Source organism: Amblyomma maculatum, chromosome 1 (assembly GCF_055883805.1).
Source record: "Amblyomma maculatum isolate TAMU_Amacu chromosome 1, ASM5588380v1, whole genome shotgun sequence".
Taxonomy (NCBI): Eukaryota; Metazoa; Arthropoda; class Arachnida; order Ixodida; family Ixodidae; genus Amblyomma; species Amblyomma maculatum.
The window spans coordinates 257,595,169-257,618,963 of NC_139344.1; the positions used below are offsets into that span (position 1 = coordinate 257,595,169).

Genomic DNA, 23,795 nt, shown 5'->3' on the forward strand with positions numbered 1-23,795 from the left:
GCAAGCTATGAAAATGCATCCTCAATACTGCAGTCTATAATACCGGTCAAGGATGCTGCAAATGCTAGTACTTATTAATCCACACCATGTATCACCAGGAAATAGTACATTCATTTGAAATGATTGTACCCTCACTTTGTTCAGCTACCTTTCAATGCAAAGTTTCTCTAAAGACATACACTGTTGTTTAGTTTTATTACAGTGCAATGAAGTCAAGCGAGGCTTGCACTACCAACAGCAGGGGAAATCATTGCTTAGTTGCAAAAATTCATCATTTAGTTGAGACATGTACAAAACACTCGGACAATAGGTATGGTCTAACTTCTAGTACATTGTACACATAAAACCGTTCTCTCACAAAGAGTCATCGTAAGTGCCCCAGGATATTAGAATTGCCTTGTTTCCAGCAAAAGGTATTAGATATGAAGCAGAAGATTTGTTTCTTTCGTCACCACTTAGCACAGTCACATTGAAGAAAAGCATTGGATCTCTACCAAAAGAACGGCGATGTTTTGGCCCCTTGTGCTTTGCGTAGGCTTCACTGCTTGATTCAGGAGCTTCAATCTTAATTATATCCAGAGCTGGTGACATGCTGTGCATGTGACTGAATTTGCTAGAGTTCTTGATAGCTGCTCGTTTGCTTTGTTCCGAGAAAAGTTGCGTTTTTTTATTGAAGGTTTGATAGTTTACAGGTGACATTAGCATCGATGAACGGCTGCAGTTTGTTGATGCACAATCCTTGGAACTGTGCAAAGACCGATTTTTCACTTCTAACCAAGGATTTTGGTTCATCCATTCAGACTTGTTTAAAGTGTCACTTGTACTCGGCACCGCGTAGTAAACTTTATTCGGCTGCAATTCTTTTCTCCAGGTCATGACAGGAACTGCACCATACTTAAGGTGTCTCATTTTTCTGTAATAGTCCTCATCATGTCTGTAAGTAGCTCCTGGCAGGTGACTCTCTTTAGAAGAATGTTGCATGAGAGCCTCTATTACTCTGTGCAGTTCTGCGGGCCTTGATATGTCCTTTTTATTCTTGCTAGCAGGCAGTGGGTGTGCAAGTGAAAGTTTCTGATTTGTGCTGTTATTCTCTGCCGCATGATCACTTTGGAGAATGCTTGACTTCCTGCGCCTCCTCTTGTCAGCCACCACAAGGATGTTGCCTCTCCTCATTTCACTGTCAGTTTCGTTTGTCTTGCTGTTTTCGGATGTCTCAACAGCATGCTTCAGACTGTCAATTATGTCATCCTGAGCCTCGGCAGGCAGCTGCTTATGTTTCGCATTCTTTTTTCCACCTAACCATCTTTTCATTTCAGCAGCCATTAGGTAGGTAGCAGATCCTTGCAGTGAGGTGCCAATATGACCTCCACTTTTGGCTAGCTGAACAGGGGCCATATTCAGAAGCTTTCTCCTGAACTGTGAAACCTCATAGTCTTCATCACCTTCTTTCTGATGAGGCTCTCGAACAACTTCTGTACTGTTGTCACCCTTGCCAGTAGCATGAATAAGGGTTGGCATGTTTTGTTCAGGGTTGAAAATACTGATAAGATTGTCATTTATTTTCTTGCTGATTTCTTGTCTTTTGCTATGTGCTGAATAACTTGTCAGATCATCTAAAGTTAGCAGGTTTTCAGGTGCTTGGTCTTGCTCTCTTTGGAAAGTTGATGCACGTCTTCTACGAATAGTGGGAACTTGCACATTTGTTGTTCGCTTGCTGTTGTGCTGAAGTGTACGAGGTATTTCCTGGCCAATAAATTGAGATACGATGGATGCATTATCGAAGCTCACGTATGGGTTCATGACACTTCCTGCTTTCATTTCTACCTTGACATTCTTTCTGCCTTTGACTTCATCTGTTGGCGAGTCTTGATGGTTTTCGACATCATGTAGTGCACTGCTACCGCTTGGCTTTGTCTCCACAGTACTTGCAGTCAGTACAAGGACCACCTTAGTGTCAGCTCTAAGGTGTAGTTGTCTGAAAAAAGAATCTTCCATCTTGCTTTCTTCATTTGGCTCAGTAAAAGATGTATGAAAATCTGAGGTTTCGCAGGCTGCAGATAATTGAGAAGCTTTTTTTTCTTCGTGGAAAACAGAAATGGAAGTTGTCGTGTCACTCCCAGAGATGTCCAGATGTGAAATTTTTTCTGCAGAATTCTTTTCGGCACTCATTGTAGACGGCAGGGTGATTGCACTAGCTGCACCTCTGCCCTCTTTCTCCCTTGTGGCACTTCCGAGAAGATTATCTGGGATACAGTGAGAGAATGCTGGACTGTCGGGAACATGATAACCAGGTTTGCACACACATTCATACAAACTAATTTTGTTGGGGTTGTCCTTGCACAGGTGAGGACTGCAGAGTGTTTCTGATGTGCATTTGCCCTTGTAGATTGAGCATGTGAGGCCTGCAAAATGCTGTCTGCATTGGCAGTAAGAGCTTCCATTTCTGTGTTGTACACATTGCCCCATGATGCAGAAAAGGGTGATACCAATGGGATGAACCGTAACACATGGAGGCTTGCCTTCCTTAAGAGCCCTCCATGCAGCATACTCAATGGCTTCATGAGGTGTACTGTAGTAAGCAGGGTCTGGCTCAAAGCTCAACACTGTAGAGCAGAAACAGGCAACAAGCAGTAGGGTAACTGCATGCATGCAGGAGTTTGGCTTGGATGACCAGCCTAGGCCCATTCTTGAGATGCATCGGCAAATGTCGTACTGCACACGAGTGTTGAAGCTGACATCGCCGCTGTTTGAAAAGAGAGGGGAAAAAAGTTTGAGCGGCAAGTTATATTCTGTCTGCACAAAACTGCAATGCAATAATGCAGCAATTTATATAGGCGCACACTGTGCGGAGATAAAATCGGACCTAGGAACTTAGCTGTATGCGTTTAAGCCTTCTCTGCTTAAACACAGCGTTTGAAGATGTGCAAAAGCGTCGGAACGCTAATTCATATCTGGAAGAAAAAAAAAAGAAAAGGACATGACATAAGTCCGCGATGCAAACCTTTAGGTTCACGAACACTTCAGAATCAAGGATGAAAATTTACCGCTGTATTTGCCGCTACCGCTGTAAATTTGCCCACTAAAGTCTGCACGCATGTATGTCCCACAACTCTCGCGTCACTGTACCTGCAGACACTTACAGTGATATACACGGTTAATTTCTGGTCAGTTTCATTTCCTGTACACAGGAATCCACCGCCCGCTGCTGCAATGCAGATCTCAGTACCTTAGCACGATACCTAACTACTGCTTCTTTTCTTTTTTGTTTGCGGTGGGTTTGCATACTTCTTCCAACCCACGTAATCACTTATGGTAAGTACTCGTAAATGAAGTTCATGTAGTAAAAATGGTCCCTGTTTTAGTTTCAGGACAAGAACTAAATGCTCGATTTTAAATTAAGGTGAGAATACGTACTGTTGCAACTACAAGCGTTCAATCGCGCGCTTTTTTCATATCCTATCTACGAAAATCACGACCATCATGCAAGTGAACGAAACCGAAACTATTGTTTAATTGTCATTGATGTCAGAAGCTTTACGGTCAGAAACCATTACAGTCTCTCATTTGGCTGTTAAATTGTACAAAATTCTGTTGTATCAAATAGAGTAAATCTTCATTTCAATCCTTGCAAAGCGTGCGGCTTAAGTGGCTTTTTCTAGGTTTACAACTTGCCATCTCTGAATAAGCGACAATAAAATTACTGTTATAAGTTGCAATACGGCCTAAATTCAGTGTAAAATTTTCTTTTCAGCCATGCCAGTAAATAGACCTGTCTTCCTTTTCTTTTCTTGTACTAGCGCATTCTCGCGCGTCCGTGGGATAGGGGTGCGCGAGCGCGCGGGTGCGCACGAGCCTTCGCCGCGTTCGGCCGCTTCGGCTTTGGTCTTGCCCTAGCTCTGTCGTCCATTTATTGGACGAATGCTTGATTGAATTTTGTGGATGGCAGAGCGCTTTGTGCATCTGGAGCGCCTGGATTCCGTTTCGAATGGGTCCATGGTCGAAGGTAAGCTATTAATTATTTACCCTTGCGTCCGTGAGCGCTTGGCGATGCTCTGCGCGCGGTAGCCGAGACCGCGCTGGTACTGGGCCTGCGTTCGGATGGTAGTTTGCTCAATGAACGCCTAATATTTCGCGTTTTAGGATCAGTAATAGGTGTTGAACGCGCATCGTGCCGTCATATTGTGTTCTGTTATTTATGCTCTGTCTTCAGTACTCGCGATTGAACCAATGTTGTGAAGATGTGCCAAGAATGACCTCGGTCGTTGACTGTTCCGGCGTTCGCTTTCGCACGAAACTATAGAATCATTGATAGAAGGCAGGTCTTGCGAGCGCGCTAAGTCCACATTGTCATATACCTTGTAATGTACTACGAATAGCATCCTCAAGGTTCGAATCAGCGAGAACTCGAGCTTTCTTGCATTTACTTAACGTCTAGCGTCTCTTGTCGCGTCCCAGCGTTCCGTTTAGTCTTTATCTCCTTTTTTCGGCGCTTGCTGACGGTTTATTTCATCATCACATTTGTTTGCGGTGTTCGTCCCTATAAGATTGCAAACCGTGCCCTTAATGTGCTTCGAATAATCTGCTTGCCTTAAATTTGTGGACTATTCCCTAGGAAAATGCGTGCGCAGATTGATGTCTTGTAGCACATGCCATTGCTTCTGCGTTTCCGACCTGAACCTTACGTCTTGGGAATAATTTACGGTAATTTGTTTGCTGATTGTTTGTAGTTAGGCCGAGTTCCACATGTGTCGTGCTGCTGAAGGTGTCGAATGTCAGTCTGGAGTTCATAAACCTGTAGGAGCGCTGCTTATCTGTGTGAGATTAGATGTTTAATCTTTGCAGCGGGGCTCTGGTCATTGTGTTTTATTTGCGTGTTCGTAGTATTGTCGTTTGAGTTAACTGCTGTTATGAGCAGTGTCATGCTAGTTTTCCATCAGGGCTGAAATTTTGAAACCTGGTTGTGTTCCAAAATGTGGAGTACTATACGGTTATATGTCCAATATAAACTGCAACTTTCTTGGCCATGCTTGTTACTTGTACTGTTATGGGGCAGGTATTGGAACCGATCTGGTTTGTTTTTTATCACCATCAAAAGCACAGCAGCTTAGTTTAATATTCAGCTTAATATTGAGCTTGCTGCCCCTTAATTGCTTTAAGCAGGCGTAGTCTTAAAGATCTTTGACTATTACATTATTCTCCTAGGAATGATAACCCACAGCAGTGATGAATGTGCGGACTATATGGGATGAAAACCCAATGAATGCAAGAGCAAGTATGCTAACACAAATTGTATAGATTGTGCGCTATTTTTCATCATGAACTTCCCCAACTCGCCCAACTTTCCGCACTACTTATCAGGGGTTTCTTTATTCTCTTTGTAGACCTAGACTTGTACACCCAGCACAAACCATTGCTTACATCTTTTATGCAATGCAAGGAGGGAAGAAGGACTTCATGTGATTTTTTTTTTGTTTTGTTTTGCTTTGATTCGCGCTGGGCAAGCCTTTCTTTGTAATTTGCATTGCATGTTCTTTGCCATTTTGGATGCAGCATAAATAGCATGTATTCCAAAATATGCAGCATCAAACGGGTGTTTAACTTGGCTGGTTGCTTGATAATTTTTTTCAGAATTCAGCAACAGCTTTGGGTACAGGACACAGCACTAGTTTTTTTCCTTTCCTCTACATACTGTCCTTGCTGTTCTTACCTTTCATAATTGAGAAACGATGTTTTTTCGAATTTATTAAACTGGTTAGCAGATTTCACTCTGTTAGTGTTTTCTTTAAATTTTTCCTACCTCCTTAGTGTTGATCAAATGGCTGTTGTATGAATTCCATTCAAGCGCATGACTACATAAGGACCTAGCAATATGCATGTGTCTGGTCATTTTATTTTTTGCCTTGTGGGGGTTTACCTTTTTAGTAGATTGTGAAAATGCATGTAAATTATTTAGCACATAAAGGTAGGGAAATGAGGAGCTCATTATGAGACGCAGATATTTCCTTATTTTGGTTGCCAAACTTCCGGCAGGCGGCTTAGCAGATCTGATTCACTGTTTAGCTTGCCTTTTAAAAAAATTTGCTTGCAGACAAGAGCAGTTTTTCATTAATTCTAGAAAATTCAGGCAAGTGTTAGTGTAATATTTCTGCCACACGAACACTTTTCCTTTTTGAACTCTGATCTGTGTTGAGGTTTTCAAGGACTGAAACATCTGGTGCTACATGGGCGTTTTGAATTACCATTGAGAAGTATCCTTCGTGTACATTAGGTGGCGTCAAGCGAGGTGTCGAGATTACAAAAATACCTTATAAATAAGCATAATGTTCTAGCAATGTTCTATCACACCTTTTAGTACATGTCTGTGTTGATATTTGAGGTTTTATTGCGTTCATTTGCTTTTATTTTTTGAGCTCAATGATGAAGAGGGTGTCCACGCCTGCTCTCGAATGAGCTTGACAACTCAAGCAGGCTCGGGCTCGATTACACTTGAAAGTTGCCGTGTGGCAATCTCAATCTTCATTAAGTTCAATGACGATTGAAAGTGCTCGTGCAACAAAGGTATTAAACTGTTTCTCAATGCATATGACCATAATATGCTGCTTTGCAAGTGGCAGTAAGGGAGTAATTACTCATAAGCTTCTGCCCGTGCACAGCAATACAGCTTCCGCAGAAACTGAATTGTTGTCTGGGTTTCAATATGGGACCACCACTTGTGCACAGCAATAGCTGTACCACATCAAGCCAACCAGGATGACTAGCAGATAACATAGATGATAGGGCGAGAGTAAATTGATCAGTAACTTAGAGTGGTAACAGTCAGATGTTCAAGGGAATCCCTCAAGATGGAGTAGATTTTATAATAATGGAGTAGGAGTGCGAGTTGTGTTTGCACCCGCATAAACCAATAATATATTGATTGTGCAGAGGAAATTTTGCAGTCTGGCAGACTAACGGAAATCTTTGTACGTTTAAAATAAGCCAGCAGTCATTGATTGGTTTGAGGTTTGTGGGGTTTAATGTCCCAAAACGGACTCAGGCTATGAGAGACGCCCTAGGGGAGGACTCTGGAAATTTCGACCACTTCGTTAACATGCACTGTCATTGCACAGCATACGAGCGCCTTGCTTTTCGCCTCCATCGAAAAGCGGCTGCCGCGGCCAGGATTCGATCCCGCATTCTTGGGCACACTAGTCGGTCCGCGGACGGCGGGGCTGCAGTCATTGAAACCAAGGAAAGCACGTGGGAGTGTCTTTTATTTTTTGATTTATTTATAGTGGTGTTGATTGTAGTGGGAAATTATTAATGTCATTATTTTTTACGTGTATGTAATAAGTAACAATAAGTATACAAAAAGACGACTACATTCTGTTGATGGGAACCAAACCCACAAGCACCTCATGTTGCATGCTTTGCTGTTCCAACTAAGCTAGAGCGACGGTTGTCACTGCATGTTGGCTGTGGCAGCAGCTAACAGCTGTCACTGTCGCTGAATATGTGACATGTGGGAATAGGGGTCCTACCGATGGCATGTGGTGTGCTTTTCTCCTGCCATCTGTCAAATGTTCCTTTAATAATGACGTTAACTTCCCACTTTGATCGACACCACAAATTAAAAAAAAAGTTCCTATGTTTTTTGTTGACTCCTTTTATGTGCAGCTTCGTTGAGTGGTATAATTATCCTTCCATCCTGTATTCACATGCCACTACTGAAAGCAGTAAGGGGTTGTTAGGAGATATAATATATGTGTGACTACATAGATAATTGTTGGTAATAATGCCTATGCTCTTTATAAAGAGTCTATAAAGAGAGGAAGGAAAATAGAGAGGTCGATACCAGGGGTGTGCAGATAGTACCTTTTCTGAACTGAATTGAATATGAATAGGGTACCACACTGTTGAATATGAATAGTGTAGCTTTCTTACCGAATCGAATGTGAATGGAATATTTGTTTATTTACTTACTTCAATTTACTTGAAATACCTTCTGGGCTAAAGGCATTACAGATAGGAGTGGTTTAAGTAAAAAAAGAATACAGGCACGAATGGTTCTTAGTTATGCAGTATTACCTGAAATTGTTTTATGTTAGATTTCTATACATACATTGTCTGCTAAGGCACTGCAAAAATGTGAATGATCAAACATGAAAGTGAGTGGTCCGGGAAGGCAGTTTGTCTTGTGAAGTAGACGAAATGAATGACCGAATAGAATTTTTCATATAGTAAAAAGCAGTGGCAACGTTTTATGCATGATCAGTATGAGGAAAAGTATGCTAGGGGGACAATAAGATGGTCATTATGCAAAAGGGGGTTGTAAAAAGTTTTCATAAATAAACAGAGGAATGCATTTACGGCGGGATAGGAGTGATGCAAATTGCAATTAGCGTCTCATTGAAGTTACACTTCAGAGTAACTTCAAAGAGTTCAGGACCTCGCTACAGAATAGGTTTTCAGCTCTAACTGAGGATGGCGACATTACCCTAGAGGCAAGGAACAATAATTTCAGAAATATCATTACTGAGTGCGTGGTAGAGGTAGGCGGTAGGATAGTTAGAGAGGATACCGGTAAGCTGTATAAGGAGACGAAAGATTTGATTAAGAAACGCCAGAGTATGAAAGCTTCCAACCCAACAGACCAGATCGAATTGGCCGAGATATCAAAGCTAATCAATAAGCGCAAGGTGGCCGATATAAGGAAGTATAACATGGAGAAAATTGAGCATGCTGTAAAGAACGGGGGAAGCCTTAAAGTGGTAAAGAAGAAATCGGGCATAGGCAAAAACCAGATGTATGCGATAAGGGACAAGGCGGGCAACGTCATCACTAATATGGACAAGATAGTCAAAGTAGCCGAGGAGTTCTATACAGATCTCTACAGTAGCCAAAGTAGTCAGGACCGTAATGAGATTGGCGGTAGCGAAAAACAGTCAGACGTTCCACCAGTGACGAAGGACGAGATCAAGAAAGCACTAGAAACTAGGAAAAGGGGGAAATCAGCTGGAGAGGATCAGATAACTACAGATTTGCTGAAGGACGGGGGGGATATCGTGCTAGAAAAACTGGCCACCCTGTATACGCAGTGCCTGGTGTCATCGACGGTACCGGAACCATGGAAGAACGCAAACATTATCCTCATTCACAAGAAAGGGGACTCTAAGGACCTTAAAAATTACAGACCAATCAGCTTACGGTCTGTTACATATAAGGTATTTACTAAGGTAATCACTAATAGAATCAGGACAACCTTAGACTGCAATCAAGCAAAGGATCAAGCAGGGTTTCGGAAACGGTACTCTACTATCGATCACATCCATACCATCAATCAGGTGATAGAAAAATGCTCGGAATATAACCAGCCCCTATACATAGCATTCATTGATTACGAAAAAGCATTTGACTCAGTTGAAACCTCGACGGTGATGCAGGCATTGCGAAATCGGGGGGTAGACGAGCCGTACATGAAAGTGCTGGAAGATATATATAATGGCTGCACAGCAACCATAGTTCTGCATAAAGAAAGTAACAAAATTCCCATAAAGAAAGGTGTTAGGCAAGGAGACACAATCTCCCCAGTACTATTCACAGCTTGTTTAGAGGAAGTATTCAGAGACTTGGAATGGAAGCAGTTAGGGATAAGGGTAGATGGAGAATACCGCAGTAATCTGCGATTTGCTGATGACATTGCCTTGCTAAGCAACTCGGGGGATGAACTGCAAATAATGATTGATGACCTAGACAGGAAAAGTAGGAAGGTAGGCTTGAAAATCAATATGCAGAAGACTAAGGTAATGTTCAACAGCCTCGGGAAGGAACAGCAGTTTACATTAGGTAGCGAAGTACTGGAAGTTGTAGGCGAATATGTCTACTTAGGACAGGTAGTAACCGCAGATCCGGACCATGAAAAGGAAATAACAAGAAGAATAAGATTGGGATGGAGCGCATTTGGCAAGCACTCGCAGATTATGACTAGCAGCTTACCGGTACCGCTCAAGAGGAAAGTATACAACAGTTGCATCTTGCCTGTACTCACCTATGGGGCTGAAACGTGGAGGCTAACCAAGAGAGTTCTACTTAAGTTGAGGACAACCCAGAGGGCTATGGAACGAAAAATGGTAGGGGTAACATTAAGAGATAGAAAGCGTGCAGAGTGGGTCAGGGAAATAACTCAAGTTACCGACATTCTAGTAGAAATTAAGAAGAAATGGACATGGGCAGGACATGTAGTGCGAAGAGAGGATAACCGATGGTCGCTGAGGGTAACAAACTGGATTCCAAGGGAAGGAAAGCATAGCAGAGGACCGCAGAAAGTTAGGTGGGCGGATGAGATTAAGAAGTTCGCAGGGGTCAAGTGGATGCAGCTAGCACAGAACCGGGTTAAGTGGAGAAATATGGGAGAGGCCTTCGCCCTGCAGTGGGTATAATCAGGCTGATGATGATGATGAAGGAATAACAGGGGACCAAAAGCAGATCCTTGTGGCCCACTGGAATGGGCGGCATTTAGTGAGGACTTGAAACCATTAACTGAGACAAACTGCAATCGGTTAGAGAGGAAATTTTCTAACCAAGTTATAATCTTGTTAGCTAGGTTCAATTGACTTAGTTTAAGGAGGAGGAATTTATGAGCAAATTTTATTATCTTGTTAGCTAGGTTCAGTTGGCTTAGTTTAAGAGCTTATGAGCATATATTTCAAAGGCTTTTGAAAAGTCTAGGCAAGCGCAATCTGCTCTGGATTGATGGTCAAGGATGATATTGTTACGGTGCGCAATATCTAGACGACGACGAACAATATGAAGTTTATCAGTGAGTAATTCAAGCTGCATTTCGCAAGAGTTCTTCCAGAGGTCATGTTGCACTGCGTGAAAGAGGAGTTAGTTTCAAGAAAGTTAACACGTTTGTGTAAAGTGCATGTTCAAGAATTTGAAGTAAATGCTATTCAATGATTTTGGGCAGTAATTGCAAGGCTTACTAAGAGAATATAGTTGTGTGGTTTTCAGGAGTCTAGGGCTGATTTGGTCGATTCCTGCACTAGATGACACTTCCAAATAGTTCGGTTGATAGCTGTTGATCCAATTATTACTGGGTACCACCAAGATAAAGTTACACCGCTAGAGACATGCTAAGTTATTTAATCTTTCTCTATAGAGTTTACAACACACCAGAACTTTTTGGTGTTTTTATGAAGCATTGACGGTGAGGTAGTTTGGAAGAAGTTCTCAAATTTAGTGCGGATGCGTATGCGGAATTAGCAACCCTATAAGCTTTCTATCGCTTATTGCAAGAACAGTGTATGGCAGAGCGTAATGTGTGCTTTTTTTTTGTTGCTTAGGTGTTTTATGTCTGTATTATACCAATGTGCTTGTGAGTGGGAAGAAACGGTTCAAAATGAGATATACCAATCCATTAGTTTGTGCACCTTCATGACGTTAATTCTTATTTTCGTGCGCCGTTAGAAGGTTCATTGTTAATTGCTTGAAAGTCAGCTTTATCGTAATCTCGGATACGCTTTGTTTTACTTTTTTTTTGTGTGGGAATTGTTTACTTGAAAACAAGACAAGTGATGACTTAAATTGGTTATGTGGACCGTTTTCAAAAAGAGGTAGACAGGCACTGCCGCATTGGGGACTAGCCTGTGCTTGTAGTACAGGAAATAGTTGAGGATTAACACCTCTGCACCTACCGTGCAGCCCAGAAAAACTGGTTTCTCTGACAGCCATTGAAAGGTCTGTATGATAAGTTTGAAACCAGGTCAGGTTAAGGTGTTAATATTAGATCCACTCTAGAGATGGTGTCGTGCATTGTTCTGGCTGGCTGGTTGGTTGACAAGTTAAGCTAAAAAGAACAGCAAGTAAAGGTTCAAAAATGTTTTAGCTTCTGGAAATTGGAGGCTCAGATGACCACACAACACTGGGAAAATTAGTCCCATAGAAGAAAAAAGGTGCTTTTGGATGGTGTTTAATAACAAAATGAAGAATGCTTGGAAGCTTGAGAAGAAAGTTGTAAGTAGAGTAAGGCAGTCGATAACGTACACCAAGGATTATCTTATGGTGTTGGATTTCAGCACATGTCCAAACTGTCTTAGGGTTAGTTTGAAATGGAATTTGATATGAGGGGATAGCTTGGGAAATAGCTAGTGGAATGCCCAGATGATGTGCGCTAACATATCAGTAGACAGTGACACATGATGTGTCGTGACATATGTTGTTTACTTGGGAATGGGTCAGGCTACAGTTAGCTCAATGATGTCAGGGTTACATGCATCTACGATAGAATGAAGTGCATTGCACTTGCTAAATGTACTCCTAGTATTTGCGAAAAGTGATGGACATACAGTAGTCAAACAATGGCGATGTCCCCTTGCGGATACCTATGATGTGGCTTTGAATGATGAAGTCGATGGGCCTGCCATGTCTTCACTGTTTGGCTGACCTACAGTATTTTGGATAGTCTCTTTTAAGAGCCTGTGAGTTCTATCGAATATGTATCTCTTCTTGTTAACAAGTTTATTGTATGTTTGCACTAGCATTAGCTGTACTTTTGAAAATAACCATACAAAGTGACACATTAAAGTGCTTGTGGTGCTGTGATGGAGTTGCAAAGCTATAGCTGTTATAAAATGCAATTTATGGGACTGCAATGCAAATTCAATATGCCTCGCCGCGCTGGCACAATGGTTAGGGTGCTCAACTGCTGGTCACAAGGCTGCGGGATCAATTTCGGCCACAGCGGTCGCTTTCATTGGAGGCGAAAACCAAGGTACCCATGTGCTGTGTGATGTCGGAGCACATTAAAGAACCCCAGGTAGTCTAAATTTCTGGAGCCCTCCACTATACAGCACTTCCCATAGCCTGAGTCGCTTTGAGACGTCAAACCCTGTAAATGAAGCAAAACCAGATAAATTCAGCATGTAAACAATGAGTGACAAATTATAGGTGTAGAAAAATTGCCTTTCCTTATTGATGACAAAAGAGAATAAACTGGAAACACGCCTTAGGACATGCAACGGGCGATAGCACTTATGAGCCATGGCCTCAAAGATCTGGCATGAAGGCAAGGTTGCTAAACTTTCTTAAGCCTTGCTGCGTCATCCAATATCAGTGGTCATATGTGAGCGTTATGAGCGCTGCCACACATAGCGGCACCCCCGTACAAACCGATTGCTGCAGGATGGTGCTCATCATTGGTGTGGGCAATTTTACTGCAGGGAGCCTTATTCAAATCTCAAGCCCATTATTTGAAAGGTATTCAAGAAGTTCATAACACATATTCGATTTGGTTCAAATGATTTTCAAAATACACTGATTTGTTAGAATAATTGAATACCAGGATATTTGATTCGCTATTCAAAATTTTCAGATATTCACACGCGCCCCTAGTAGGTACACAAAAGAAAAAGTACTGAGAGTTTGGCCATCTTTCAGAAGAACCATGACCACTATGTCTATTTTTAGTTAATGTAGCACATGTTCACTGCCTCCCACCCCCTCCCTTGTAAGAACCACTGCATGGAACACTGCAACACCAGCATTGCACATAAAGAACCCCTGGCGATCTAAATTAATCTTGAGCCATCCATGTTGCCACCAGATTACTTCGTGTTTTCTACTCTGTGGTCCCTTACAGCCTCTCTGAAGCAAAAGAGTGGCTGAAAGTGTCAGTCTGAAGCCGGTGTTATTGCTGGGTATTCAATGATCACATCCTTTACCACTCTGCATTGTTGCCACTTACAGACAAAGCCACACATGTGGTTATGGTGTGGCCAATAGCTGTTTTGTAAATGCACTAGTGTGATGAGTGAACAAGGTCTTTTTTTCTGGCGCCCTTGAAAAAATGACTTTCCTTGATGGCTCAGTGGCATTGGTATTCTTCTGCCGACCCAGAGCTTGTATTGAATCTTTACTGCCACAGCTGCATTTCAGTTGGGGTGAAATGTAAAAACACCCTTGTGCGGAATGATGTCATTGCACATAAAGGACCTCTGGTGATGTAAATGAGCCAGTGACTGGTTTTTGCCATAGGTTATATGACACTCTGAGATGCTACCCTTCACATAATGTTCCTTACAAACTAACCAACAACTGACTTATTAGATCGTATTGTTGCAAAGCATCAACTTGGTTTTGCTACTTGCTAATGTCAGTGGTAGTCTGCCATACTTGGCAGTGCATCTGCCACTTGGCTACATTGATAGGTTTAACAGTAAAATGCTTATGAAATGGTTGTAACGTGTTATGAGCAATGTCGATGCCAGAACAGGGTTTCAGGTACTTTATATGATTACTTTTAAGCACTTTTTCTTTTCATTGCAGTTTTTGTCTCTGGAGCATATTAATGAGAAGCCTGCTGTCTATGTGACGAACCTTATCGTCATGTGGTGGTAGCTGCCTGCAGGGGCCTCAGGTAAAGGTTTGACATTTCTTTATTTGCATATGCAGTCGTAACTTAATGGATGATGACACTTTCTCTTGTCCATATATAGAGCCAATCTTTTTCGCTTTACTGGTCAGCACGTAAAGTTGCACTGTGTAAATTATAATGTGCACATAAAAGCGCATGTGTGATGTAGCAGCGGTGGTGCGTATTCTGGAAGTATCCTGCAATGATGAGCTGTTGTGGGATGAGAGAATGGCAACAAAACTCTTTGCGTACAAAGCCCTGCACATTCGTATTCGTCTTGTGTTTGTATCATATTATTGCTCTTATGCCATGCTGCAGCCTAACTTTTTCAGTGCAGTTACTTCCAGAATGATACCATGCCAGCGGTGCGTGGTGTGCGACAGCTGTTTTGTGTGTTTAGTTGCAATGCAGTATGTTAAGCAAGTTTTCTAAAACAAAGTGTTTTAGTGTTTATGGCTACTGTTCTTATCATATAGTGGTCTCTGGCACGGCACAAGCATATCCAGGATGAAATACATCAAGGCCACAACTGTTCCCCAAGAAATCCATTCGTGGTTTCAGGTATGCTTTGTATTTCATGCAGTTTTTATGTCCACTGAAACAGTGCTGAAAGCTATGGTGTTGCCTGCTTGCTTATCTATTCCCTGATAGCTCATTGTGCTTTGTGTGTCTGCTGTTCTTGTTTTATTCGCGTAGTTTTGAAGATGAACGAATTTCACCAACTAGCCCGCCAGAAGACTCTACTAAAGCTCATTGTATACTTCTGTATTAATGATCTGAACATGACTGTTTCGGGTTGTATTGGCGCCTGGCTTGGCGTCACGGCCATATATGACAAAAATAGGATCTTGGTGGCTGACGTCGGTTCATTGGACCTCTATGAAAGCAGTATCCTGCTGTGGTCTTCTCTCTCGGCGATGTAATTACTATGCCAAAGTGCACCAAAAGGCCTAGCCTGGTGCATGCTTCTATACCACAAGTAATCTGCTCCAAGCTGGCACCAAAAATTCCTAATTTGCGTGTGCCATGCATACATCCTCGGCAGGAAGGCCAGCTTAATGAATTTCCAGAAGTGCATACTTAAGAATATTTTTGGGGCCATGATACTCATCTTAAATGCTTGCCTTAAATGTTGCTGGCCATCAATTTTCTAGTGTAATCTTGTGCCATAATGCAAAAAATTTAACCTGATTATGTATTACCATTTGATTAATTTGATTCTATCGCAAACAAAATGTCGATCTAAGTGTGAAATCTACCTGCACTGAACACCTGCCCAGAATGCTGCACAGAACACTTGCAAAAAATATCTGCTTATGAAATTCACACTTGGTATATGGGAAAATGGGTTTAATGCAAGGGTCGCTAAGTTCATTGTGCACGCTGCATGACATGTGGAGATTAAGGGTGTGGATCTTTTTTGTAGCATGTAGCGACCTTTTCTCCTACTCTAAATTATAACTGTCTTTCAATGAAAAAGAGTTTACTAACATTCCGGTGATCAGTGATACAATAAACAGATACCCTTATGCTTTCCTTGGCCCCTGTAACTGTTGGAGTCTTCTATACGCATATGTATATTATAATAGCCCCCTTCTTCCACTCCCCTCCCTCGCACACGTGCAAACATCTTTTTCTGGATTGTCCAACTATTGACCTGTCCCCATTTTGTTGCCTGTTCTTCTGTATCTAACTATTGGTTTGTGTCTTTTTTTTTTTTTTTTTTTTTTCATTTGTGTCTTTTCTCATGGCTGTGGGATGTAGCAGGTGTGTAATGTCCTGCTAAAATGGAGAGTGTTTATGTGACAAGCTCCACCATTTAGTAAAACGTGACAGCATGGCACGAAATCATTCTTTTGTCTCTTATTTTTCTTTTTAAAGGGGGAACTGGAGAGCAGAGGTATTGACACAGTGTACTCTCACACTGTAATGAGCTTGCTTCTGCATCCTGACCAGGTAGGTCATTTTCTTTTCTTTCAAAATGCAGTAAAATGGCAGCTTGAAAGCCAGGCTGAGAGCTAATCTTGGTGTTTCAGTGTTCATGTTTTGGCAGAAGATTTAGCAGGTGCACCCTCCCAGCCGTATTGCTTGAGGTTTATTTTGTCTGAAAAAGGTTACATAAAAAAAGCATCGCTTTCACTTTACCTGAAGAATTCTGGGGAAAGTTCATTGTAAATGTGTATCGCTGCTTAGGATGATCTATTATTTATATCTTATATATCCCATACAGTGATTTCTGCCAAGATTTGTCATTACAAATAAAGGTAGAACTGAGTGAATAAGACGGGACAAAAGACACAGGAATGAAAAACGACACCACTGGTGCAGTTTTGTGGTCCTATGTTTCTTGTTCTGTCTTATTCGCGCATTTCTAGCTTTTATGTGCAGTGAACCAACTAGCCTGTAAGAATGTTCTATTTGTCATTACAGTTCTGATGCTTTGATTTTGTTTTTTTCCTCATGACCATTTCCTCCTAAATTTTTCAGGAATTTGGAAACCGTGGGGCTGCAGTGGAGTGCTTAAAGTCAGCCACAGAGCAGGTGTGTAGTTTGCTCTTTGAACACTATCCAAATGAGCTTTCTTGAGTGTGAGCAAACTCATAAATGTGTTTTTGCAGAAGTTTGGCATTGAAGCACTGGTGGATGAGCTCTGCAGGCGCCTTAACAGTCATCTGAATCCTGAGTCCCGTGAGTAAACTCATGCAGGACTCTGCTTGTAATTACAGTAGAACCTCATTATTACGTATCTGATTAAAGCATGCAGTAAATTCCGCACTCTGTTACCATTGAACCTTGTTTATCAGCTGGCCACTTGGCTCATCGTGAGTTGCCATTTACCAGCTAATCATTGTTCACCATGGCTACTTTTTATTGTGTGTAATCACTTTGGCTGACAATGCAGTTGGCGCCGCATTGTTTTGCCAAGCATTTTGTGAACTCTTACAAATGGTGAATGATGATATTGATCATTGTACCTTTTATCACCGTGTTGATGTATAGAAGTTGATGGAATGGCCTGCATTCTTTTTTTTCCAGTCTTGCCCAGAAATCTATCTGACCCAGCTAATGGTAGCGCAAGTGCAGTCATAATTTTTTTTACATGCTTTCTGTGTCAAATAGCAACTGATTGAATCAATATTTTGATTGAAGTTTTAGGAGCACAGCATCTTAGTGCAGTGTTTGAGGGGAGTGTCTTGAACAGCCACTTGAATGCCTTGTGAGGTCTGGTCAGTTGGTTAGAAAGGCTTTCATAACGTTATAATGGGCTCTACCATATCTTTTGCCCAGTCATTGGTGTTTCGAAGTTGCTTTTATAATGTCTTGGTTGCTTGGACCATTAAACAATATTACAAGTCACTGTGGCAGACTGATTTCTGGGCAGTGCTCTTTGAGTGCATCGAGGTCCGTCTGGAATAAAAAAAATTGACATGCCTTGGTTTCTTTTTTTCTTTTTGCATTTTTTTACATGAGACGTCTGCTGATGACTAATACACATTGTTTCATTGAAGCTTTCTTTGTTACCGCTAGATGGAGAAGCTGCGGCAGCTCAAGCTGCGGCAGCTCCCCCTGTGGAAGAGCCTGTGAAGCGCAAGTCTCCAAAGGAGCTTGCACAGATGTAAGTGCCACAAATTTTTAAGGATGATTTCATCTTCCACTTCAAGGCACCTGTGCTGCATGCAAGAGCTAGAAGCTGTATAATTACATGGAGGGTTGGATGAAAGCAGTAAAATGGTTACAAGATGATTCATCAGCCACAAACTAGTAGATGGGTTGAGTGCTGTTGGTAAATGTAGGTTACTGAATGGGCATAAAATAGAGAGCATATGATGTTTGTTTCTCTGCTCAGTAAGACAGAAGTCAATCTGGTACTTGACAAATTGTCAGTATATATTTCGACTGCACCGACATTGACTTGCATAGAGGCTGGCATAACGTAGCACCGGTATGCTCATGATATTCTAGAAAGATGAGTACTTTTTCCGGTTTAAGTACTTTATTGCAATTGTATCGGCCTTTCATGGTGAGCTTTTAATTCATACTTGATAGTTTTCTCACTGACTTTATGCCTGATTGTTCAGCACATTCAGTATCATTCTCGTGTGAAATTTGGATGACCAAACACTAAATGCTGCTAATGGCGTGGCTTGCCAGGTAAACTTACATTGCTCTGCCATCACATGTATACTTAGAGTGCCAAAAAGGAGTTATGGAAGAAGCACGATGCACAAGGCAAGGTGGCTTATGTTTGGCATACAGTTTGAGCAGGAGTGCAGTGGCATAAGCCTTGCTGTTGCCATAACAATAAAATAAAAATGTGTCTTGTTACGCTTAGGAACGGCAGAGTAGCCAAACCATCTCATAAAAGGTGGATACTTGCTACCCATTCTTCGTGATATAAGCAAGGTTAGACAGAGCAAAAGTAAAATGCACCCCGCACTGCAACGAACACACTGGGCAGCACAGGAACCAAGATGAATTTGCTCTGAAGTGAGCGACTCTGCTTTAAACAGGTGACACCATGTTGTGAAATAAGATTTAGCACCTAGAGGATTCCCAGGGTTTCCCTTGATTCGTGTGAAATAGCAGTGGGTTAGGGAAGCTAACATAACTTATTTGCCATGTTGATCTTAAATGTACGAGCAACCAGACCCAGGTTGTGCTGTGCCAGACAATCATTTCTTTTTTCGTTCTCGGACTACTATTCTAGTGCAAAAAGCCATTTAGCTATATGTATTTTACCACTATATTTTGTTGCTTTCTTTGGGCAATTCGAAGTAACCTACTCTCTTATGTAATGCCATTGGGCCCTGAAGGTATGCGAACAAACTAACAAGCTAATAGCAGCTCAAAAATAGTCCTTTTTTTATGCATAGCAGTGGCCACAAAGAAGCAGCTGTTCAAAATGTCAGCTCTGACTTTATGTAAAGAAGAGTGCGAAGGTTCATTTTTTGTATTGGAGAGTATGCATATTTAAGTAAACTTGGTTGCTGATGTTGCACTGCTAAGCAAGAAACGAGTGTCAGAGGCATTGACATCATTTTCTTTTTAAAGGTACTATGCTGCTTTCCCGGCTCTTGAGAACAGCCGTCAGGTGCAAGCTCAGCGAGTTTCCTGGGATGGCCGTCGGATCATTGAACTCCATGAGCGGGAGCAGCAGCATGCTGAAAGTAAGTACTCTGCACCTATTTATGTGTGTTTTACGTTAGTGAACGTTTTCATGGGATTTTACCACATGAAACCTTTCCATATGGTTGTAGATGTCGTCGCCAGAAGACATGGCAGTTGCCTTTAATGCTGCTGGAATGTCGGTTAGCTCATAGAGTGTGTAGATAAGTGCAAAGGGCAGCAAGCTCGAGGAACAGTGGCAAAGAGCCATCGTGCTACTGCTCTTTGTTCATGCCCCTTGCTTACTGCCTGTGATGTAATGACAGTGTAAGTTGTCATGGAAATCAGTTGTATAGCAGTGCTGGAATAGGGGCAGCAGCTTTCGCCATCATGTTTCTTTTTTCTTTTCTTTTTTTTTTTTTTTTTTTTTTTTTGTGCAGTCTTTTTTTTTTTTTTTTTTTTTTTTTTCTTATTGTGGACATTATGGTTTAGCACTCTTTTAGACTTTGTTGTAAAGGGTATCTTCCAGAATATCCAGAATAATGAGAGATGCAATTTTCAGCCTTTCAGTAATGTCTCCCAATTTAAGTGCATACTTGCCTTAAAGCAAGCTTGCAGTCCAAATGTTAGGAATATTGCGCATAATTGGGCTACCTGGATTCACAGGTGTGAACTGGGAATTACTTCAAGAACAGCAACTACGCAGTAAGCTGGACAGCCCGAGCTTGGTTGCCATTTGGGGCCGCCAGGCATCTACAGCCATAGGTAAGTTAAAATGTGCAACACCTATGTGCACTGCTGTATCACATCGCAAAACAGACGTGTTTCAAATTTAGTCTTCTGATGGTACAGGTCTGCATCTGCACTGGTGCACTCATAGCCACTGAATGAGGGCTCTTACATGGTGCTCAGACCACTTCATTTCTTTGTCTCATTAAGAAAAACAGTGGGCTACTGCGCACTTGCTTCGTGCATCAGCAATGATAGGAGGAAGGCTGCACCAGTTGCACCAACCTGCGTCATTGCATTAATCCATCTGCATTCTGTTATACACGGGTTTAATGAAATTTTGCCTATAGCCAAGCCGAGGTGAATGCGAAGAGGCTGAGGCTGCTGCCTAATGCGCACAGACTTGATTGTGGTTCCTTCACCCAATATGGGACGAAAAAGATGACCGAAGGAATCAAGCCCGTACCACTTTCTAACCCTTTGCTGTTAAAACACATTTGAACACATTTTACAAACCTGCTTCAGGGTGCTGGCCGGACTGTTCTGAAAGAACACACTGAATGCGCATGCAGGGAAAAAAATTGCTTTCAGCCCAAGTAGTGCTACATTTGAGTCCTGACAGATTTATGGGTATTTGCACAACACCGTCATGTTTGCCACAAGCTCGGTGTTAGACTGTGAGGAAGGTTTCAGATGTCCCCCATGCTCATAGCGCAATTGCAGGGGCCTCAATCGCACTTACTGTAGCAGCAGCATATATCTGAACTGTAAACTACCCAGTGCAGGCTAACTAGATCACCTCGGTGGAAAAAAAATATCTGCAAGAACGGGTAAAAAACACTTAGGAGCCCTGGATTTTCTTTCTTCGATAGAGCACTCTGCCATTGCTCTGCTTTTGAACACACATACATGAGTTTTTTTTATTCTTCTTTTGCTCATGCTTTTTCAACTTTCTTTTTTAATGTACACTATGCAAGGCATAGGTAAGATATACAGTCGAACCCGGATATATCAACCCTGGATAATTCGAATTTTGGTTATATCGAACTCACGAGATATCACCTTGAAAATCCCATGTAAAAGATAGGAAAGCTGCGTCGTATATCGAACTTAATTTCACCGGTCATTCGATATATCGAACTTCGCACTTTAGACGGTGCGCCTCCCCCAAAGACGATCGCATCACCTCGGCCTTTTGCCACGTGGCGTTTTCAAGTCACACGTGGTAGGAATGAGAGGGCACGGTTCGGCGACGGCTGGTATAGGGCAGCGCCGCGCCCTTCCCCCGAAGGTGCGCGCATCTGCGGTGATCGCTGCTTCGCTAGCACGTGACGTTTGCAAGTCGTGTGTGAAGGAACGAGAGGGAACCAATGCAGCCGGGGTGTTCGGGAGAGGGGAAAAACGCGATAGAGCGAAGCGCAAGGGTGTGCCCACTTTTCTGCTGAGCTTTATCTCTCCCCTTCATCTCTCTTTCCCGGTCTTCGTTCCACGCACTACGCATGCGTGGACAAGCCAGCTCAGCCCGTGGCAGATGCTTCCCCAGTGTGTGTTGTGAATGCCCTGCGCGAGACGGCTGACGCGAGATGAGCGTCTCATGTCGTCGTGCTGAATGCGCTATGGCGGCCGCGGACACTAAAAAGCGGCAGATTTTTCCTCTTTCCCCCCCCCCCCCCCCCCCCCCCCCTCCCCCCGAGAGTTGTTTATTCTTGCCGTCGTGCTGAATGTATGCCATGGCAGCTACGGAGATTAAGAAGCAGCGTCTTTTTTTTTTTTTTTTTTTTTCTTTTGCGAGAGTTGTTCTTGTCGGGCTGAACGTGCGACGCAGCGATAGCTATAATGGCTGAGGACGCTAAAAAGCGGCAATTTTTGTTTGTTTGTTTGTTTGTTTGTTTGCGAGAGGAGTTTATTCTTGCATCTATGAATCGGCGAAAGCACACGGTCGGCTGCGATCATGACACCGGCTTTTAGCATTGTTCACTCCAAACGGCATTTGCACCTATCACACTTGTCAATGATTTTGTAGCAGTGGACTACACCCTCCCCACCCCAAGCGTGGTGCGATAAATCGAACCAGGCTTGTGCAATCAAGCCATCACGCAGGCACTATGCCAAGTTCGCTCCTTGCCACCACAGGATCTATGAAAAGTATAGTCAAAAGATAAACACGTCGTGAGGATATCGCTGGGCAGCATCTTGGCGCGCTGCCAATAAATGAGTTGTGGATGCGACTGTTGAAACGGGGGACCTGCCACCAAACGCTATTTTTTTTTTTTTCTTCAAATTCTCGGGGGCAAAAATGGGGAGTGGGTTCATTATGCGAGTGGGTTGACTACGCGACAAATACCGTATCATTTTTTACGATCGCAAGTGGCGTCTCAAGCCAATTTCTGTATATCGAATTATTGATATATCGAACTATTTCGTGATTCCCTTCAAGTTCGATATATACGGGTTCGACTGTGCATTGAAGTGTGTGGCCTTTTAGGTTGTGGTTTCAGATCCTTTTAAGGAAAAATTGTTCTTCACTCCCGTCAAATCATTTTTTCAGATCTTTTTTCTTTTATTCAAATAGCAGTTCCTGCCTAGCAAATAATTTACAATTTCCTGCAGAGCATTTCTTACCTTTTCGGCAGCATTCTGAGGTGGCCTAGAGTCACAGTCGCCGTAAAACACATTTATGTATAGATGACCAGCGATTTTGGCGTACTTTACAGTTTACAGTTTGGATATACGTGTATAGGCGCCAACATCCAGTCTTCTGGCTTGTTTGTACAGTAGAGCCACGTTAATTCAAACTTAAAGCATAGAAAGTGGCATTGCATAAATAGGAGATATAACTAAATTGAGCCACATGGGCACACACAATTTCAAGCTTGTGCCGTAGCTGGACGTTTTCCGCCACGTGAGCTTGAATTATGTTCAGTACAAAGAAGTGCGAACCATGTCCTTTCATCTCAAACACTTCGAAGAGTAAGCAGCAAGGTATGTGGCAAGGCCGAGAGGCGTGTCCATATTAGACTGCAAAAGCCTGTCCTGTGCCCTGAATTGGCAACTTGATTGCACTCCTGCTACACCGTTAAAACTAACGAAACAGAGTGGCCGCGCTCATCACGGAGCAACCCTTTGGCCAGTGGCTTGTTTATTCTTCAATTTTCAATTGCTTTCAATTGAAGCATGTTTGAGAGTGCAAACATGGCAATGCAGGAGTGCAATCACATGCCTATATTTAAGTCAGCCTAAGTGATAACGAAAAAAAAAAAAAACTGAAATGGACATATTTTTCAACCTCTCCATAATTTTGCACAGAAAAATTTGCGCTAATGTTAGCAAAGTTCAGTTGCAATGTTACACGGAGCAGTTGTGACACCATTTTGCCATTTCTTGGCGCTCTACTCACAAGACATGAAAAAGTAATTACAGTTCTCTCTGTACAGAAAGCCAGCCTACGCAGGACAATACTATTCCTCTCATTTGTTCCTATCTGTTCTTATCCAGCGGAGGAAAAAAAATGTGAAAAGAACGGAGTTTTTTCTGAGCTTCAAAAACACATACCCCACCTCCTTCATTT

General features: G+C 42.3%; 2 protein-coding genes across 4 annotated transcripts in view; one reads left to right on the forward strand and one right to left on the reverse strand.

Moving 5' to 3' along the window:
- Window positions 1–105: 105 nt before the first annotated feature.
- LOC146206298 (uncharacterized) lies at window positions 106–3,343 on the reverse strand. Of its 2 annotated transcripts, none has more exons than XM_084590933.1 (3): window positions 3,141–3,343; window positions 2,864–2,951; window positions 106–2,743 (listed from the first exon to the last, which is right to left on the reverse strand). In XM_084590933.1, exon 3 carries the CDS (start codon window positions 2,683–2,685, stop codon window positions 355–357), a length of 2,331 nt encoding a protein of 776 aa, XP_084447059.1. In that variant the 5' UTR covers window positions 2,686–2,743; window positions 2,864–2,951; window positions 3,141–3,343; the 3' UTR covers window positions 106–354. The 2 variants fall into 2 exon arrangements, with proteins under 2 accessions (XP_084447059.1, XP_084447058.1); XM_084590932.1 differs by having other exon boundaries at window positions 3,045–3,343.
- A 463-nt stretch (window positions 3,344–3,806) lies between these two features.
- Window positions 3,807–23,795, forward strand: part of LOC146206299 (uncharacterized protein KIAA0232-like) — a 38,417-nt gene continuing 18,428 nt past the window's right edge. Inside the window, exons 1-9 of one of the 2 annotated variants that reach the window (XM_084590936.1) lie at window positions 3,807–4,003; window positions 14,305–14,395; window positions 14,869–14,953; window positions 16,274–16,348; window positions 16,880–16,933; window positions 17,011–17,080; window positions 17,921–18,008; window positions 19,445–19,560; window positions 20,165–20,263. In XM_084590936.1, the coding sequence (XP_084447062.1) occupies window positions 14,900–14,953; window positions 16,274–16,348; window positions 16,880–16,933; window positions 17,011–17,080; window positions 17,921–18,008; window positions 19,445–19,560; window positions 20,165–20,263 (556 nt within the window). In that variant the 5' untranslated portion in view covers window positions 3,807–4,003; window positions 14,305–14,395; window positions 14,869–14,899. The remainder of the gene's footprint in view (window positions 4,004–14,304; window positions 14,396–14,868; window positions 14,954–16,273; window positions 16,349–16,879; window positions 16,934–17,010; window positions 17,081–17,920; window positions 18,009–19,444; window positions 19,561–20,164; window positions 20,264–23,795) is intronic. The other variant, XM_084590934.1, reaches the window with a different exon arrangement.